The 20,417-nt window shown below is 35.8% G+C and overlaps 2 protein-coding genes across 2 annotated transcripts; both read right to left on the bottom strand.

The window, feature by feature from the left end:
• Nucleotides 1–3,935: 3,935 nt before the first annotated feature.
• Nucleotides 3,936–7,871, bottom strand: LOC102586629 (probable methyltransferase PMT2). Its single transcript, XM_006354722.2, has 6 exons — nucleotides 7,221–7,871; nucleotides 6,814–7,024; nucleotides 6,194–6,482; nucleotides 5,143–5,532; nucleotides 4,511–4,588; nucleotides 3,936–4,293 (listed from the first exon to the last, which is right to left on the bottom strand). Exons 1-6 carry the CDS (start codon nucleotides 7,869–7,871, stop codon nucleotides 4,065–4,067), a joined length of 1,848 nt encoding a protein of 615 aa, XP_006354784.1. The 3' UTR covers nucleotides 3,936–4,064.
• Nucleotides 7,872–9,504: 1,633 nt separating this feature from the next.
• Nucleotides 9,505–11,363, bottom strand: LOC102586304 (60S ribosomal protein L34). Its single transcript, XM_006354721.2, has 4 exons — nucleotides 11,214–11,363; nucleotides 10,951–11,030; nucleotides 9,854–9,963; nucleotides 9,505–9,750 (listed from the first exon to the last, which is right to left on the bottom strand). The coding sequence occupies exons 1-4, from the start codon at nucleotides 11,290–11,292 to the stop codon at nucleotides 9,657–9,659; spliced, it is 363 nt and encodes a 120-aa protein (XP_006354783.1). The 5' UTR covers nucleotides 11,293–11,363; the 3' UTR covers nucleotides 9,505–9,656.
• Nucleotides 11,364–20,417: the final 9,054 nt, after the last annotated feature.

The following is a 20,417-nucleotide window of genomic DNA, read 5'->3' as shown; positions in this document are numbered from 1 at the left end:
AATTACCCCCTCCCCCGGGCACCCCCCCAAAAACCAAAAAAAAATAATCTGTTCTTTCAATTAAATTTGAAAGAAAATATTAATATTTTATTTTTTAACACAATTAAGAATTTTGAGTGGAAATGAAAACTAAGTGATCTATTATGGATCAATATGGATACCCATATTTAACCCATTTTGACCATATTTGTAGAGACTCTTAAAATAACTTGAAGCCTATATTTAACCAATTAAAATATGAGTGATCCAATTCATCCATGTCATTAAATATGGACAAAATGGACTCATTTCATTAATATGGGCTGAAATTGCCACCCCTACATTGGTGCATGCCAACTATTAGATTTGGATTTACCTACTCGTACGTAATGGTGGAGTCAGGTTTTTCATTAGTAAATATGCATAATAACAAATTATTAATACCTATCTACACCGTGTAATTTGTCAATTGACACCAGTTTGGCACCCCTCGGACAAAGGTGGCTCCGCCACTGCTCGTAATAAGGCAAACCTGTCTAGAAAAAAGTAGCTTTAGTTGCATTAGATGATCAAATTGGATGTACCAACTATAGTATCAGGTGAACACACAAGAAAAGGAAAACATAAACAACCAAGATACCTTTTTTCTTTAGACAAGGGTGGCCTCAGGTGACAATTTTTTTTTAAAAATATTCTCTAAACTGGGCCTTTGTTGCCTCTCACTGAAATACTTCTTTACTTTCTTGTATTGAGGTTGCTGTGTCTTTTCTTGGCAAAAAAAGATAAGTCATGATATAAAGCTTTGTTTGATAACAAGATAATTAGTAGTAGGTGCATAACAGTTAAGGGGAAGACAAATTAGCTAAAATAATAAAACTAATATATTCTCAAGAGAGACAAGAAAAATACAAATTCATTACTTAAGATATTACAAAGTACAAACTCCTATAATTCAAACTGAATTTATTTCAACACTCTTATTTAACAAGAAATTACTGATTAATTAGGGGCTAATCATCTCGATTAACCGCGCTGGTGATGTTTTGTATTCTCACCAGTCTTGTACACAGTTTCAACCACACTTACTGCTTTGTGGCTCTTGCAACCTAAAAGCCCGCCTGGACGGGTTTTTTGATCTTCTTTGCTGACTGCATTGTTATTGGTTTTGGTGTTTGTACTTGCTGCATTTCTTGGAATTGCATTACCACTAATGCTAATTCTCTTTGAATCATAATCTGAGATAACTGATGAGTAACCAGCAGCACTGTCTGTGATAACACTCCACTCGATACTGGCCTCACTTGGTGCATACTGAGTTGTTGGAGACATGCAGCCAGGAACGTAATCGCTAGTTTGTGAATTCATGAGTCCATATCCACTGCTAGATATATTCTCAATTTCGAATAAATCAGAGCTAGCATCACTAGCCATGTCATCGCAAACTGTACTGCTTCCGATGGTTGTACTAGGGAGGTTTTGGGCTTTAGGAATGGCATCCCAAGTTAACATGGAGAGTTTCCTTTCTAAATTTACTGCTATGTCTCCTTTTCTCATTTTTCCGGAGCCAAACACTTCTATTGATTTTCTTTGTTCTTCTATGGTTTGATCTTGATCATCCAAGTGTTTTTTGACTATTCTCAACTTCTCGTCCACAGAAGCCGTGCCAGAACTTAGTGCAAAATGACCTGTTGAATGTTTTGATCCTGGCTGGGGAAGTCCAGGTTCCGAGCTTTGATCCACACGGACTGCTTTTTTTCCTGAACAAGGTCCGGGGCAACCAAAGCTGGCAAAAAATCTCCTTCCTGTCGACTTCTTCTGGTTTGTTTGATATCTATTTCTTGGAAGATTTTGTATCAGTGCACTTTGACTGTTAAAACTGCTTGCTTCTGAATAAATGCTTGGAGTTCCTGTCCGGGAACTGGGTTTCAGGTGGGGCAGATCCACCATCCCGTTGTTCGTCTGCCCACCATACTTCACCACAGATGTAGGGACAGCTCCATATTCCAGTTTCTTGTTGAAATACTTGTCAGCTCCAAATATGCTTAGTTCCCCGTCTTTCAACTTGGTTCTTTCTTTTTGCTGAGGAAAAACAAATGCAATAGTAGGATCTTGAACAGGAGCAACACCTGAGGTCTTAAATGCGAAGTTGTCTTCTTCAGTCTTGAGATAAGAAGAGAAAGACTCAACGCGAAGATTGGCAAGGTTATCTCGAGTGTTATTTGAGGATGGTTTACTAGTAGGTGCCTTAGTAGCTCTTACAGAAAAGGGGTTCTCAGGTGGTAAAACAACAGCAGGATAAGGCTCTTCATAAGAGCCTCCTAGTTTATGTAAAAAGCTCTGGTCATCGGGGTTGCTAAGGTAGCAAGAAAATGATGCTACGCGAAGGCTGGTTACATTATTATTGGCTTCCATGGAGACAAAATGCTTCAGGTTTCTGTTGTTTGATGAAAATTTTGAAGAGAGTTTGATCCAGAAGCAACGATTTCTGGGAGGAGCTTTATCGGTTAATATCTTTTCAAGTGTGGAAGAGTTATATGACAAGCTGTGAGACAGGAAGGGACAGAACAAAACTCAGAAAAAAACAGTTTACCAACAAACAAGAGATGAAAGACAACAGAGATTAGAAAGCTCATAACCTATAAAATAGGAAGGAGTTTATAGACTTTGAAAACTATAGATGAGAGAAGCTTTCTTTTTTTCAGTTGGTTTCTTTACAAGCAGCCCTTTATAATTGGCTCTTTCTTGGAACCTATGAGGTTGTAACTTGTATAACTTTAAGATGGTGGATCCTACATGTTTTGAGAAGCATAATATTTGACAGTCTTGTCACTTCTTTCCAATTCTCACATGACATGTAATAGTGATTTTACAGTAACTATGATGTTTTTTGACTAATGATAAGATCCTCCATATCAATAAGAAAATATGGATATAAATCCATGTAAAATATGTAATAAATGCTAACGGGGTCTAGGAATTGGCGGCAGAAAAAGAAGTGGCTCCAAAAGAAAACTCAGAAAAACAAAAATAAAGTTACACCACTCATTTAAGTGAGCCCCAAAAGTAGGACACCAGCATTCACATCATAATGAATTCTGATGCATTGAAATTCCATTTTATTACACTAACAACTACTTCCATGATGTAGGTAATTCAATCATTTGGCTGCTCTTTGGTTGTATCAAGATTACAAGCTGAGTGTTATCTTTTGGCTGTTATGTTAAACATATGCCAACTTGGCTTACAAAGTACAGCAACAAAAAATGGAAGCAGGTGCTTGCATCTGTATTCCTTTACCGATCTAGCTGCATCGATTTTGAACCCTCAATAAGTTGTACAATTTTCTGCACTAATGTTAATACAGCTTTGATCCCATGACTTACCGATCACACGATGGTAAACTTTACCATTGCATCAAGGCTCTCCCTCTAGCCAGCCACAGTAAGGATTTAATTGAATAAATCTCATGTGTTTTATTGTTCTGTTATCTCTAACATCTATGTTGTTCAGGACTCTTCAAAAATGTTGACGGGTGCATGTAGGATCCTCCAAAAGTAGTGTATTGTTGGAGGATCCAACACCAAACATTTTTGGAGAGTCCGAGCAACATAGCCTAAAATTGCATTTGGTCCATTTCTAGTCTTGTCATCAATAAACGAAAGATGAATGCACAAAAAGTTTAAAATAGTCGATAACATCAAAAGAGATTAGATCTTTTACCATAAGAACTCAATTTACTCTGCTGGAATTACAGAAGAAATGCTGGTAAAGATATGGTACAACTGTGAATGAACTAAAGATTAATTGCAATAGTGTTAAAATGATAATAAACAAAGATAGGAAGAAAGCGCTATACGAAAATAAACTAGCCATGATAACCTACTCATATTTCTGCTCTGCAACTGCCAAAAATGGAAAATGAAAAATGGTTACCATGAGACTTATCAGAGTTCTCTGCTTCATTCATCAGTTCTGAGCTCCAGTGGTGAAAGAATAATATCTCTGGCGCCAGTGAACCAAATACTGCAGCATTGACTGCCCTACGATTATCTACCAACATGCTGCCTAGACGATGCTATTCAATCTCAGACAGTTGAGTTGTTATCACCTACAACCCAATATTTTCTGACAGCAAATAGCACCTTTTCAGGGATCAGAGGACCATCCTCATGATCCACCATTTTTATGTTCCACCTCATACCGGTTGCGATTCTTTTCACCTGGGTGAGGACATCTACATGGTCTCGCAATATGACTGCACCTTCTGGTCGCAGAATCCTATCCATCTCAAGCAGAATGTCTTCAGCACTACATCTGCATTGACATATGGCACAATTAGCAACTTTAATAAGATCTAACTTGGAGCACATATTGGTTAGGCGTTCCTTATTGTTATCATCGCTGAAACTAATAGCAGTGAGAAATACCGAGTGGATATTGACTTAGATTCAAAGAGGGAACAAAAATATATGACAATCATCTCCCTTCTATATAGATATTTCATATGTATGAATTAGTATATAGAGCTTACTTGTCTTTGTATAAGCTGAAAACTCTATTTGCATGAATAAGGTCATATGTCCGAGGATACGTAGAGAAGGCTTCACACCTGAATGAAAGTTGGAAAGAAGATAAAATAAGAAACTTCATCATCAGAAAGATAGTAAATTCAAATCATATGAGGGAAGAGAAGGGTCAGTGCATAAAGTTGCAATTTTAGCAATCACAAAATTCAAGATGTGATATAAAATCTCTATATTAAAATTCAAAACTTAGGTTACCAACATTATATGGCGTGACAATTGACTGGAGGGAAACAATGTAATCGAATGTAGGAGAAATGATTTGATATTACTTGAAATCCAGCTTTAGAGGGCCCCGAATTTGTTATGAAGGCCAAATTATTTATCAGTGTTGGAATGAAAGAGCGAAGAACAGGATTCATACATCCAAACCGAACTAGTTTTGCATTGAAAAGTTACTGATCGAACTAAATACTTTAAGCTTTGCAAGATCTTTCATATGCAATTCAGCTATCAACCTGAATGAATTATCAGACTTTTCACATGTTCATTTTCTACAGTCCATCATCAATAAGAGAAGAAAAGAATAGGTAGGAGTGATGCTAGAGTCCAATGAAAAAGATAGTTTCAGAAAGTTTACCAGTCATGATATATGCCGATCAAGCCTCGTTCATATACAACTCCAAGAGTGTCTTGCTCAGCTATAGTTGGCACAACATTCATGACCCATAACTTGGGTGATTCAAGTGCTGCAGCAAAACTTCCAAGGCCAGCATTCATATCCATTATATTTCTATACCTCCCACTGTCGAGGATCTTATTAACTCTCTTATAAGAATTCACGTGTTTTTTCCATAACTTGTTGTCCTCCTTAAATGAATCAACAGATAATCCAGGGACAGATCCACTTGCTATTCTCGGAGGAACAGTATTAAGTCTATCTGGAAACGGCTTAAGTCCCCCACCAGCAACTTCATCTGAATTAGTTGTCTCAGGATACGGAGTTACGCATGCCTCCATCTTCTTATACCTGAAGCCCCAGGATACTGGTTTAGTATAAAGTAATGAAGGCAATCAACTTATTCAAATGAACAAATATCATTACTCACAGAGACCATATAAACCTTAAAATGTTGGTGGATGAATGTTATGCAATTCAATGTTATAAAGAATTTTATGTTGTTCATAGAACAATCATTCTCCGGATATCTTTGTGGTTTCAACAGTATTCACTAATTAATTCTTCACAGTTACTGAAACGGGAACATCAAATTATTGTTTGGCATGGAACATTCAGAGCATGTATAAATATTGGCATAAGATGAGTTTTAATGGAGTAATAAGATCCAGTGAGGATTCACATAGCCGAAACTTGTTTGGGACTGAGGCATTGTTGTTTTTAACATTCAAACCATAAAGAGCAAGTCCAGGTAGTATTCAACATGCTTGTCAATATAAGACCAGAACATGGCAGCAAGAAGCAACATTCACATAAATGTGTGTAATCAAATTGCTGCATAACTCAAAATATCCTGTGAATTGAAGTAACTAGAATTACAAAGCAAGTATTTGAAACTTTATGTATGCATTGACTGAAGAAGAAGGAAGAAAGAAAACAATCTCCTTCACTATGGCTATTTGAAATTCGGAAATCTTGATTAGATAACAGATTATTAGGTGCAAGAATTTACCAGACATTTGCTGCATTCGAGGATTCACATAGAGTTACACGAGAATCACGTTCCCTGCAGTACTCATTGTTTACTCTTTTTCTCCATATGGCAATCTCACCTTTCTCATGCTTCTTTTCCCAGCAGAGAAGTTCAGCCATTTCTTCAATCTTTCTCTGTTCCTCCTCCAGTTCTTCTTTGGGGCGTTGCCACGCTTGATAGTTAACTCGCCAGTTGATGGGAGGACCTGAAAGTACCCAGTAGCCCCCTGGTCTGAGCACTCGGTCTACCTCCGTCAAGTACAATCCATCTGTTAAGAAAGTAGAATTTTGTTAGGAAACAAACAGAAACAGCATTTGTGTACTAACTCTATACCAGTGCAGACACTCCACATTGAATTTGCTCATTCGACTTGGTACATTACCAAGATGAGAATTAAAAATGTGTATTGATTAATAAGGAGAATATCATGAGCACAAGGCAACTTCGGTCAAGATTAGTGATGATTTTTATAAAGAATAGTAGAGGATGGAAGGAGCAGTAAGCCAGTTATGTTATCCTGCTTTTCAACAACTATTGCAAGAGAATAATGAGCTAGCAGTTGCAAGTGGACAAAAATCTCCAAAACTACAGATCCTTACCATTTGCACCCCAAGGAATCAAACAACGTGAACAATGTGCCATATCAAAAGCTCTAGATGGATATGGCAATTTTATGGTTCCAAGTACACCAATAACTGCTGGAACACCTCTTTCCAAAGCAAATTGAACTTGAGCTTCATGCGAGTCTCTGGGTGCGAAGGACATGGTTAGAACATTCTTCTTGAAAAGGTATGCACCCCAACTTGCAACCTATGATATCACAAACATTCAAATTTAAAACTACTATGCAATCAAACACCACTTTGGAGAACCAAGGAATTAATGCAAAATTGTAGAAAGTACCATTCACCGTCATGAACTCTAACTAGTAAGGTTATCATTCAAAAGGAGTAAAACTACTAGACAGATAAAGCAATGGAGAATATTGTAGAAAGCTTTGACTCACCCCACATCCGGTATCCAATGCAGTTCGTACAGTACCATTTTCAATCGGTATAACAGAAGCAAGTTGATCAATATATGCATCTGCCCCATTGGGGAACTGTGTTCCACCACCTGGAAATCTAAATACATTTCCTTCATATTGAACCCAATTTTGCACTGCCTTCTCAACTGTTAAGCTCTTATGTGGTGCATTCGCAAAAGGTACATAGTCACGACTCTTTGGCCATGAAAAAGGAGTCACATATCCTTTTGGGGCTGGAATAAGACAATGCAGCTTCTCTTCATCTGGAGGACAATGTCTCTCCCTATAGTTCATATTTTCTCGAGGAAATGTCATTGCTCGCATTTGATCATGACATGGTGTATAATCAATGTATTGCTCGCCACATGGTTCAATCTCCTTGACATCTTGCTTGGGATCATCGAATGAGGTGCTTTGATTCCCATGGTGAGTTTCATACTCCAAATTAGGAAGAATACCGCAGTCCTCCGCCTTCTTTGTTATCTCAAGTGCTATGCTGTCTCCCTTCCCAAAACCACTTCTTTGCCACACTCCAAGAACATAGAAGAAGCAACAAAGTGCAGCTACGATAAGTAATGATGGTAAAGAGCTTTTACTTCTGTTATCCCCTGGATTTCCTTTCGTTGCCATGATCAACCTGGAATTATAACTTCACATTTCAGACTACTTAATAGGAATCAACACTGAAGCATATAAAATGATTCTCAATGAACTATACTCAAAAAGGGAAAAATCATTAATGATGTGTTACTTAACTCTTAGACAATAATCACATCAAACAAAAGCATATAACTCAAGGTTTTGAAAATTAATAATACACAAATTGATCTTGAAAAACTACTACGAAAACATAATCCCGTACAAGAACCAACAAGCATTTAGTAATTCACTCAGTACATGGTCATCAAAGTTCAAAAATTAACACTTATATAGGGCAGTCTGATGCACTAAGCATCTCGTGTTCACACAGGGTCTGTGATCCAAATTTACATGAAATATATGCATAAAAAGAAATCTTACTGGATATCAGAAAAGCAGCAATGTTGCAGTTAGTTCCGATTAGATCAAATCATTGTTTGTGTGAAGAATGGATATGATGGGGTGTTGTTTGTTTTGGTTAAGACCTAAAGTGAAACAAATTACACTAATTAGTTGTGTTTAGCACGGATTCCAATGCAGTTTGGGAGAATTGAACAAAACCAAATCCGACGATTTCAACGATGAGGAGTGAATGTTGTTGGTATTGACCGTTTACTAATTGCTCTATCGATTATTACGCTTTAAACAACAAGAACAAACCAAATTTCCCGCGAACTAGGGATTCCTATTAAGTCTCAACTAATTAAATTATTTTTTTTACATTATGTATAGTGTATTTCAATTAATTTGTTATATCACGTTATTTTCTATGAATGTTTGTTTAACCTGATACTTGATAGTTGATACTGTAAAAAATTATTTATTGGAGTAAAAGTATCCAATTGTTTATTTATTTTTTGTTTGTATGAATTCAAATTTTTCAAGTAAAATTTATATAGTTAAAAATTACATAAATAAATAAAAGAAAATCGAGTCTCCTGGAATAGGAATATTAGATTAATTATACCTAGCACCCATGGTTGAATTTTTATAACAAAACAGAAGTTCCCTGCACTTATTGGTTATAATTTGTTATATATGGCATGGAAATTCTTTGCTCTTTCTTGTATTTATACTTTATGCAGTACAAATTACTATACTTATATCCTTTATATCCAAACCGATTAATCTAAAACTGAAATTAAAAAATTCAACCTTATGCGAGCTTATTCGGATTGTAGTTTGTTCAAACCAAAATTTTCATATCCAATCCGAATGGCCACTCTTGAAATTAGTATATGCACCTCTTATCTCTCTTGCACTTCCTCATATGATTTCTTACGCAGAGTGAAGCCCAAGAGAAAACATATGAGGAAATGCAAGTGAGATCGGAGGAGCTGGAATAAAGATTAAAAGTGCACTTTGTAAATTTAAGATTCACTTATATCTCTGTTACAAGCAATGTGTGTATAGTGATCCTTTTTTAAATGGTAACAGTATTTGAATATAGTGAACTCCATGAGTGTAATAAAATAACAAACATGAGACAGACCTCCACCTCCACCTCCATCAATCAATGATTGAGAACCAACCACAAACATTTTACTACATTCATCTAGCTAGATGAATCCTGTGTGTGATATATGAGGTAAAATTAAGACTAGACAAACACCTCAAACTTATATAGAATGGCAATGGAGTCAAAATATAATCAACTAGAGCAAAAAACTGCCTTAAATTGTTGTAGCAACAAGATCAATTTGTAGCACAAAACTAGTAAACACTTGAATGTCAAAATTTCAAAACATAAAAAGAAAGTTCCTCTAAACTCTCTGCTTAACTCTTGGATGCCAACTTTTCTTTGGCTTTTTGGATCTTCAAAACCTTCTTAACAATTTTTTGCTCTTCCACCAAGAAAGCTCGGACAATCCTGCAAACCAAGCATTACTCAATTATTGAAGTTCAATACAAAAGAAAATTAAGGAGACATATAACAGACATGGACAAGCCAACAAGCATTTAAGAGAACAAACCTCTCCCTCACTGCTCCTCCAGACAATACTCCACCATAGGCACGGTTCACAGTCCTCCTGTTCCTAGACAACCTGGACCTCTTGTACTCAGCTGGTCTCAGGTGAGGAATCTGCAAAACAGCAAAGCTTAAAGATTAAAAAATTGCTCCAAATGCTTGAATAATTAACTACCACAACATAAGATATTAAATAAACACACACAAGGAGAACGGATACTAGATCCATTGGCAATGCTGAGACGTGTTTAAGGCAATACCCAACATCACATGCAACTATTTATGAAAAGAAGCCAGCAGAAAAGCCAAAGTCGGCACTAGGCAAGTGATAAATATTAAATATTAAATATTAAAGCCCTGCTGATGGATCTAGCACTCGTCTCCTTTAATTCTAGAAAAAGAATAGCAATCTTATTTATGGATTAATGAAGAGCAATTGTTATTCCTTCAAGCATATTAAAATTACATGATGACACCATATTTCTACCAAATCTGGTGGCACAATTTGAAGGAGCTAAGAGCTACCTCATTTAGGGGCACAAGAACAATAGAATTGAGCAACTAAAGCCTACACTATCTTAATAGTGGAAAAAATGAAATGTCACACCTAGATTGAACATTCATGCTCATACTACTACAGAAGAAATGGTTAAGCTTCAATCTAAGTTGAAAACTGTCTAAAGAAATCAAACGACTCTCAAAAATGAAAAATAACATATTGATTATAACTAACAACCAAAATCTATTCTAACAAAAGGGATTCAATATATACACAACTGAGATTTCAGACAACAAAATCCAATTGAATACATGATACATCAGAAACAACAATAATTCCTGACACAAATTGTAAAATGAAGCTCTATTAAGGAAAAGGGTGGTCTAATGATTGCTGCTGAGAATACATAATCATGTGAGACAGCACAAAAAACGTGTAGTGAACAAAATGCAGCAGAATGCAATTCTATTACTAAGGGTATCAAAACATTAATGCAAAACACAGCACTGGCAACAGAAAACATTCAAAGTTTTGATCTAAATATCAAATATTCAGCTCAGGCAATTGAATCACGAAATGCAAACAAAGAAAGAGAGCATTACCCCCTGAATCCTCTTTCCAGTGACAGGGCACTTGGGACCATTAGCCCTCTTCTTGGTAGTCTGATAAATCAACTTCCCACCTGTATTTCAATCAATCAATCATATTACATCAACCACGACTCAATCCCAAACTAGCTAAGATCTCTATCGATCGTCTACATTCATTCTGATCTATTCAATCCATATCATAGCAATACTAATTTATACTTAAAATTGAATGAATAGGCACAATCAAACTACAGAAAAGATATGATTGTTTGTACCAGGAGTTTTGACGACGCGGTGCTGATTGGATTTGGTGGCATAGCTGTGGCGCTTCCGGTAAGTGAGTCTCTGCACCATCTTTAGAACCTCTCTCTCTTTCACTCTCTCTCTCTCTCTCTCTAGGTTGAGGCTCGGACGGAAGAGGGAGTGGAGATTTTGAGATAACAAACTTAAAAACCCTAATCGGGAATTTACCCTAGATCCGACGGCTACTAAGAAATATATTGGACGGTTCTGATTGACAAAGATTTGGGCCAGAGTTGCTCTTTTGGGCTGAAATCCAATCCAGCCAATTGGTTGTTTGGGCCAATATTATTTGTTCATCTAAATGATATTAGACTGGCGATTTGCTTCATTTGGTCAATTTATGTTCCTTGTTACGTTAAATAATGGAATAATAACAATAAAATAGGATAAATCGAAAGAATAATGTTCAAATAAGTCTGAATTAGACTTGTATACATCCGTAGACATTATTTATGGAATATTCATAAAGAGATCAAACTTAAATTATCTTAGTTTGAGAAATATTCTACTAACGGCTCGCGAATCATGGAGATATCTTATCATGAGAGAAGAATCAAGGGAGGAACAGAATTATATACCCATACTGTTTATCAATATAATCATGTTTCTTGTGATTGTAGTTTATTTTCTATCACTTTTAATTTATTACAAACAACATCATTTTTGAAGCTAAATATGAATAGGTTTTGCAAACTGAATTCTTTTCATTTTCAAGAATAATCTTTAAGACTCTTCAACTTCAATCAAATTCGTGAGCAAAGTACGTTCATTGTTGCATGTATAGCTTTCTAGAGTACTAGAGACTATGTGATCTACCACAACTTCTATATTCTAGCATGTTTGTATGTGTTGTTTATTACTCCCTCCGTCTCTGATTACTCGTCCACTTTTCTTTTTTTTAGTTGTCCCTAATTACTTGTCCATTTTGACAAATCAAGAAAGGACAATTTTTTTTTACGTATTATACCCTCAATTAATTACTTTGAAAAAGATAGAATTTCTTGAAAATCTTAAGTTTTTAATTCATCCACTTCATAATTAGTAGGGATAAAATGATAAATTTACTATGTCAATCATTATTTTCTTAATAGGTGTGACAATTCAAAAGTTGACAAGTAATTAGGGACAGGGGGAGTATTCACGTGAGCAATAACTTTTCAACAATAATTACGTGTAAATTCAGACGCGGAGCTGATATTAGGAGTTTGGGGGTTCTAAATTTCCTTCCTCTTCCTTACCATTGAGTTGTCAAACAGATTTGTTAGGGGTTCACAAGTTATTACTTAATTTTCTAGTACAAATATAGGATCTACGGAAAAACTACTGATTCGTCCGAACCCATGAACCCCACCTAGCTCTGCCCCGCGTGTAATTGGCTTTTGAGTTTTCAATAGTGTGAAAATTTATGCTTGAGAAGTACAACTGAAATGGGGTACATTATAGAGGGAGGGGCGACGTCCGAGGTTGACATATATGTCCATATATCCATGCTAATGAATGAAAAACAGCACCGTTACAATTTGCAATAATCCTCAAAAGCACAGCCACAACCAAATTTAAGATTATTTGTCTTGATAGCAGCCTAATTAATACTATAATAGTTATATGAGATGTAACTTGTGATAAAATTTTAAGAAAATCCTTGAGATTGACAAAGATACGAAAATGATGTAACAAACATTTTTTGTGTACCCAAAATGAAATCTCTTCCAAACAGTATGTAGGTAGGTGCTACCGTCGGATTTAATGAATCACATATAATCGAGAACAGTGGTGGAGCTAGAAATTTCACGAAGGGTGTCCAAAAAAGAGGGAAAAAATTGTTACTAGTAAGATTCAAACACATGAGCACTTAGGGCTCTTTTAAGACATCTAAAAGCACGGGGTTACAACACCTTGTTCTGTTAAGGATGTCCAAAATTTGTTATTTGATCACTTCGTGTATCATTTTACTAATATATATAGTATTACATTCCGACGAGTGTCCAATTGGACACCCTCACTATAGGGTAGCTACGCCTAGTCCAGAACCTAAATAAGCCACAAAAAGATAAAAGTGACCAAAATAAGTCACTATTCTAGTAAGTAACTAAAATAGGCTTAGTAGAAGAAAATATTCCGTTTTAGGCAATATTCCAAATGTTTTCCGTTAGTTTCATAATGTGTATATTTTAATATATAACGGAACTATTTCTTACACTTTGTAAAGTGTAAGTTTTTCTTACACTTTATAAAGTGGAAGAAAAAATTATGTTTTACAAAGAGGAATATTTTTCTCGTTTTGCATTAAATTGTATCTCTTTGTGAAGCTTTTGCAGTGTTTGTCATACAATTATATTGATTTGACATATGGAAAAAATTATTACATTATGTATTTTTATTTTTTATTCTGAAAACTCCTTCATGCTCTATTTAAGGAAAAAGTTATTACATTATGTATCATAAGTACTGTTAACTTGATTTGATCTATGTAGTCATTTGAAACCCTAAAAAAGTCGATCAACGATTCGTCACTATAGATAATCCACTATCCAAAATTTACTTGTACTTGTGACAAAAATGAAGTAGGGTATTTTCCGACTATAATCAAATTATAATCAGTACTATTTATGCCCATTCTTTTATAAATTGATGAAAGAAATTTATGATATCGGACATTAATTAAATATTTAGCATTGTGTTTCGAAAGACAATTATAATAAATGGTATTTCCGTCATGTATAATTTCGCCATCCCAATAAATTGAAACTCCAACTTTTGGTTTAGACTACATTTTTTTTTTGTGATTGAAATGAAGAAAAATAGAAGACTAAAGATGTTGAAGGTGCTATGTTTGAACGTCCTTAAATAGAGCTTGAAAGAGTTTTCAGAATAAAAAAATAAAAATACATGATGTAATAATTTTTTCCATAAGTCAAATCAATATAATTGTATGACAAACACTGCAAAAGCTTCATAAAGAGATACAATTTAATGCAGAATGCGAAAAATATTCCTCTTTGTAAAACATAATTTTTTCTTCCACTTTATAAAGTGTAAGAAAAACTTCCACCTTACAAAATGTAAGAAAAACTTACACTTTACAAAGTGTAAGAAATAGTTCCGTTATATATTAAAATATACACGTTATGAAACTAACGAAAAATATTTGGAATATTACATAAGACGAAATTTTTTCTTCCACTAAGCCTATTTTAGTTACTTTTATTTTTTTGTGGCTTATTTAGGTTCCGGACTCAGCTACGCCCAGGATCAGGAGAGTGATTGAAAAATGTGGTACTAATCATAAATTATTAAATCGAGCTAATGATAGAAGCAACAATACTTTCCGATCGTTTAATTAACACAACAATATTTTGGAAATGTTACATGTCTGTTTGATTTTAGTAGAGCTATGTAACTTTTCTTGGTAACAAATGTTACGTAATAATCACAATAATTTTTTTTTATGAAAAGGAGATCAAGAATACTATACTATAATCTAATTTGTTATTAATGTGTATCATTCTTTACGAGTTAAACATTGTTGATCTCCTTTTCATCAAAAGAATTGGCTGTAATTGCATAATATTTGTGATTATATCTTCTTTTTCAGTATCATATGTAAGTATATTGTATACATAATCTTCTAGAACTATATAACTCAGTAGAGACCATGTCAAAATTGATCCTCTTAATGAGAAATTGTGTGGAATAAATAAGGTGGCAGAGGTTTGACTTATTACTAACGACCCCAAAAAGTAATTTAATGCTTATTAACATTTGTCAACCCTTGACATATTGGCATCGCATTAATCATTTGTCGGGAAGTGGTTCAGTAGTCCACGTTGCACCAGATCACATAGCTCAAACATGGACCCACACACTGCCACGTGTCGGACAGATTGAAGCTGCCCGAACTGAAACTAGGCCCAGTTAAATCTCTTCTTGATTTGGAGTAGACCAGGCCCATCTCACAGATCTTATCGGGTTTCGGATTGGTGGGCTCCAAGTGTACCAAAATAAAAGTAGGAAAGATTACATAAGTGAAAGTCTTTTATTTAATAATTACCATTTTTAAGTATACTTTTAATTTATTACCATTTTTGTCAACTTGTAGCAATACTTACTTAAAACAATTTTGTTCCTTTAAACTTAGCAAAAAGTGCTGTCATTCACAACTTTTAGCAATACTGTCATTCAGCCAAATTGTTATATATGGTTAAAAGAATAATGTTGACGAATATCGTAAATATTTTTTAAAAAGTGTACACGTAAGTGATTTTTCCAAAAAAGTACGTATAAATTTTAGGAATCACATAGTTTTAATATGAAATTACAATATATCCCTATTTAGTTTGTAATTAAATTAATCCCTGAAAAAGTAAAACAAATCGGATACATAATATGTAGCTCGAATACATTAAAAACTAGCTTGCATACATTATAAAATAAACCAAATACATAATATGTAGCTCGGATACATTAAAAAATAGCTTAGATACATTATAAACTAGCTCGGATACATTATAAAATAATTTAGAATTAGGAGAGAAATAAGAGATTTTAAAGGTTTTTAGAAATAGAACGGAAACATAAGATGTGTATTTCAGTAATTTTTCCAAAAAAGAATCATTTCTTCTTAGGTGCTCAAATAGTGAGCACGCGGTTTGCTTATTATATTGGGCCCATTGGGCTTTGTGTGTGGGCCTAGAAATTCGTTGACTTTTAAGATGCAACTCAAGAATTGCCATGGGGTTGACCTTCTTAAGAAACAATTTTAGATTTCACGTCCCTTAAGAAATTAGGTAAGTTTATCATTATACTGCTATCTAGTATTTTCTTAAAGTCAAGTTTTCAATCAATGAACATGAATTAGTAATGTTAAAATCAGTGATGAAACTCCATTGTTAAGCTAAGTTGAGCTTCCATTGATAACCTCGAGAGGAAGGATCTGGAAGAAGAATATTCTTTCTGTATTGAATTACTTTAAGAAGAAGAAAAATACATGTGTTTGTTTAGTATATATACACGTTTAAAACTCCAACTAATTAACCAACTAGTATCAAGAAATAACAGAACTGCCATCCTAACTAACTAGGTGACTTAATTAACTGCTAAGCTAACTCACTAAACTAAAAGTTAAACTAATTAATCTCAACACCCCCCCTCAAGTTGGAGGGGAGGAATCCACTGCCAACTTGCCCAAAATTGCTGCATGCTTAATTCCCGTTAGAGACTTGGTGAATACATCAGCTAGTTGCTCAGTAGTGGAAACATGATGCAGTGTTATAGAACCATCTTGCAGACTGTTCCTTACAAAATGGCAATCCACTTCTATATGCTTTGTCCGTTCATGAAAAACAGGGTTCCTTGCTATGTAGACTGCTGCTTGGCTATCACAGTATACAGGAGTAGGAGTGTCACAGGGGACATTAAACTCTGTTAAAACTCTCCTTAGCCAAATTAATTCCCCTACTACCATTCGAATGGATCTGTATTCTGCCTCAGCAGAAGAAAGAGAGACTGTGGCTTGCTTCTTTGATTTCCAACTAATTGGGCTATCCCCAAGCATGACAATGTACCCACTAACTGATTTCCTTGTATCTGGATAAGCTGCCCAATCTGAATTACAATATGCCCTAAGATTGAAGTCAGGAACATTTGAAATGAATATCCCCAAAATGGGATCATTTTTAAGATATCTAAGGACATGTATTGCAGCTTTGAGATGAGGTTCTCTAGGGGCCTGCATGAATTGGCTCAGATGTTGGACACTGTAGGCTATGTCCATTCTAGTATGAGTAAGGAAATTGAGCTTCCCTACTAATTTTCTATAATGAGTAGGATCAGTGAGAGGGGGGCCTTCAGCTGCTTGGAGTTTGAGGTTGCACTCTAAAGGAGCAGTCACTGCAGTGTATGACAGGCATTCAAATTCCTTTAATAGTTCTGTGGTAAACTTCCTTTGAGAAATCAGCACACCATCTTCTCTATAGAGTAGTTCAAAACCAAGAAAGTAATGCAGCTGTCCTAGATCTTTAATCTTGAAAGTGTCATTTGCAGGGCTACATGGAGTATGGGGTGAAGTGCTGGTTTGTTCCACAGAGGCAAGAGGTGATGCATTTTTCTCAGTTGAAAACTCCCAATTATTAAGAGTGTTATTTACAGGACTCTTTGAGTTCACATGCTTCAGTACAGATGGAAAAGAAGAATGATTTGGCAAATAAGCAAAAGGAAAAATAGTCTCATGAAACTGAACATCCCTGGAGACATGTAACTTCTTAGTGGCCAAGTCAAGAACCTTGTATCCTTTTGTACCAAAAGGATACCCTATGAAAATGTGAGGATGGGTTCTAGGCTCAAACTTATCTTTGTGTGTTTTGGGAACAGTGGGATAACACAAACATCCAAAGCTTCTGAGATGAGTGTAGTCAGGTTGTTTTTGGTGTAAAAGTTCAAATGGGCATTTATTATTGAGGGCGGTAGAAGGTAGTCTATTAATGAGATAAGTGGCAGTCAAGAGACACTCCCCCCAATATCTTATGGGCAGTTTGGACTGGTATAAAAGTGCTCTTACTGTCTCTAACAAATATTTGTGTTTTCTCTCTACCACACCATTTTTGTTGTGGTGTGTAGGGGCATGATTTTTGATGTAAATCCTTTGGATTGTTAAAAAGCTAAGGCCTCATGACTGGTGAATTCCAAGCCATTATCTGACCTTAAGATTTTAATGGAAGTTTGATATTGGTTCTGCACCATTTGGAACAAAAGCTTGCAAGATTTGAAGAGTATTGCTTTTACAACTCATCAGATGTGTCCAAGTAGACCTGGAATGGTCATCTACCATTGTCAGAAAGTATTTGTAATTGTTGTATGTGGGTACATGATATGGTCCCCAAATATCTATGTGTATAAGGTCAAAGGGTTTGGTGGAAGAAGGGGAAATGGACTTCTGTGGAAATGGGAGTCTGGTTTGTCTAGCCATGGGGCATATGTCACATAAGAAAGGTTGTTTGGATGAAAAATGGGTTGGTATAGAGGATATCCCCTTCATTTTCACAAAAGGAACATGTCCCAACCTGTTATGCCACAAAGAGTCTACACAATCTCCATGAGACGAGCAGTTAAGAGAAAGTGAATTAGAAAAAGAGCAACCTGCTTTATTATCTGAGATGTGAACATTTACAGATGGGGAAAAAGAGGTAGAAGAAGAAATATCACACAAAACAGCAGAACTACAAGTATCACACACATTAGCAGGTCTGTTTACAGGAATGGAAACAGAAACAGCAGATGAAAAATGGGAAGTTTGAGGAAACTGGCACTTTGTGCAGAGAAAATATAGTCCATTTCTTGCTCTACCAATCTCCATAGGCCTCTTCATTGAAGGGGCCTGCAAGATGCATGACAAGGCAGAGAAGTTAATATTGGACCTGATAGACTGCGCAGTTAGAGAGTGAATTGAAATAAGATTGAACTTAAAACTAGGGGCAAATAGCACTCTATGTAAAGTTAGCTTTGAACTGAGGACTGCATCACCTACTTCTGTTATTTTTACCTTGTATCCATTTGGTAAAGTGACGAGAAAAGGATAAGGTAGTGTTCTAATGTTGGTGAGAAGATTTTTGTTATATGACATGTGATTAGATGCTCCTGAGTCTAAAATCCAGAGGTCAGCAGGTGAGTGATAACATTTAGATGAAAGGTCTGCCATGATTTCACTATAAGTAGAACAAGCAAGAATACCTGCAAAGTTTGCAGCTCCACTGGTAATGTTGATGTTGTTCAAAGCTTCACATGTTGATCCTCCCTGAAAGCTTTCCAAAAGATGCATTAGTTTGCTCTGTTGATCCTTGGTCAAATGTTGAAGAGTGTTACTGCCTCCTCCTTGACTGTTAGTATCCTCATGATGTCCTGTAAACGATTCACCTGATTCTCCATGTACAGCAGCGGCAGTGGCTGCATTCTTCCCTTTTGTGAACTTGAAGTTCGGTGGAAACCCATGTAACCTATAACACTTGTCCTTTATGTGTCCTGGCTTTTTGCAGTAGTCACAAAACAATCGAAGGCTTGAAGAACTACCTTTCTGCTGGAAATTGCCAGATTGTTGACTATACCTATTCCCTGTGTTGCTGTTGTATTGAGTGTTGTAGTTTGTTCTGAACTGATTTCCTCCATGAGCATTCAGTAATGTGCCCTCCATAGTCAAATGAGAACGTGGCTTTACCTCTCGTTGTTTTTCCTCTTGAATTAGGATCGAAAATCCTTGAGCAATAGTTGGAAGAGGGTTCATCATTAGGATGCTACCCCTCACAACAGTGTACACCTCGTTTAGCCCCATTAGAAATTGTATCAATCTCCTATCCTGTCCAGCCTTGTGTATCGTTGTTTTGGCACCACAAACACACACACAATTGCATTGATTGCTGATGTCTAAAGTTCCAAGTTCCTCCCATAGCCTTTTCATCTTAGTGTAGTAGGTAGTAACATCCATGGATCCCTGAACCAAATCACTAATTTCCTTTTGGAGTTGATATAGTTTCGCACCATTAGTTTGATCATATCTATCCTCCAGCTCTTGCCAAAGTTCAGCAGCATTGTTTACGTACTGTAAGCTATCAGCAATGTCTTTCGAAAGTGAATGCAAAATCCATGAGGTGACCATGTCATCACATCTCTCCCATTGGTTTACTCGAGGGTCATCTTGAGCTGGTTTTTTTACACTTGCCATTGACGAAACCCATCTTATTCTTAACGGACAAAGCACGCAACATTCCTCGTCTCCATGACCTGTAACCAACTCCATCAAATGCAACAGGTATTTGTAACTACTCGGAAAATGATAGAGTGAAACTAGAGCCTCACATGTGAGTTTAGAGTCGAGAACTTAATGAAATGATTATATTTGAATTTGACCCAAAAAGTTCTTAAAAATGTGCTTCGAAAGTTACCGGAAACTTGTTTAGCTGTATATAAAAAGATCCGTTTCGTTTTTCGAAAATCCGACTTCATATTCTTGTTTAGGGGGGTCAAATTGAGTGGGAAATGGGTCTAACCCAAATTTTAGAGCAACCGTATCAAAATCCGAAATTTCCAAGTGAAGCCTTTTTCGAGGGTCTACTTTGAAGGGTCATATCTCCTAGCACACGAATTATTTGGGTGGCCAATAATATATCCATGGAAAGACCTTTGAGTTA

Source organism: Solanum tuberosum, unplaced genomic scaffold (genome assembly GCF_000226075.1).
Source record: "Solanum tuberosum cultivar DM 1-3 516 R44 unplaced genomic scaffold, SolTub_3.0 scf00180, whole genome shotgun sequence".
Lineage (NCBI taxonomy): Eukaryota > Viridiplantae > Streptophyta > Magnoliopsida > Solanales > Solanaceae > Solanum > Solanum tuberosum.
Note: the sequence above shows the minus strand (reverse complement) of the source record. Positions and strands in the feature narration are given on the sequence as shown.

Bases quoted from the DNA above. Each gene is read 5' to 3' on its own strand.
- LOC102586629 (XM_006354722.2), bottom strand. From the start codon at position 7,871: ATGGCAACGAAAGGAAATCCAGGGGATAACAGAAGTAAAAGCTCTTTA. The intron at 5,533-6,193 runs GTAAATTCTTGC...CTGGGGCTTCAG, and splicing joins TCGAATGCAGCAAATGTCTG to GTATAAGAAGATGGAGGCAT. The intron at 4,589-5,142 runs GTAAACTTTCTG...ACTTTCATTCAG, and splicing joins ATCGGCATATATCATGACTG to GTGTGAAGCCTTCTCTACGT.
- LOC102586304 (XM_006354721.2), bottom strand. From the start codon at position 11,292: ATGGTGCAGAGACTCACTTACCGGAAGCGCCACAGCTATGCCACCAAA. The intron at 11,031-11,213 runs GTACAAACAATC...ATTGAAATACAG, and splicing joins CCGCGTCGTCAAAACTCCTG to GTGGGAAGTTGATTTATCAG. The intron at 9,964-10,950 runs GTAATGCTCTCT...GCTGTTTTGCAG, and splicing joins CTGGAAAGAGGATTCAGGGG to ATTCCTCACCTGAGACCAGC.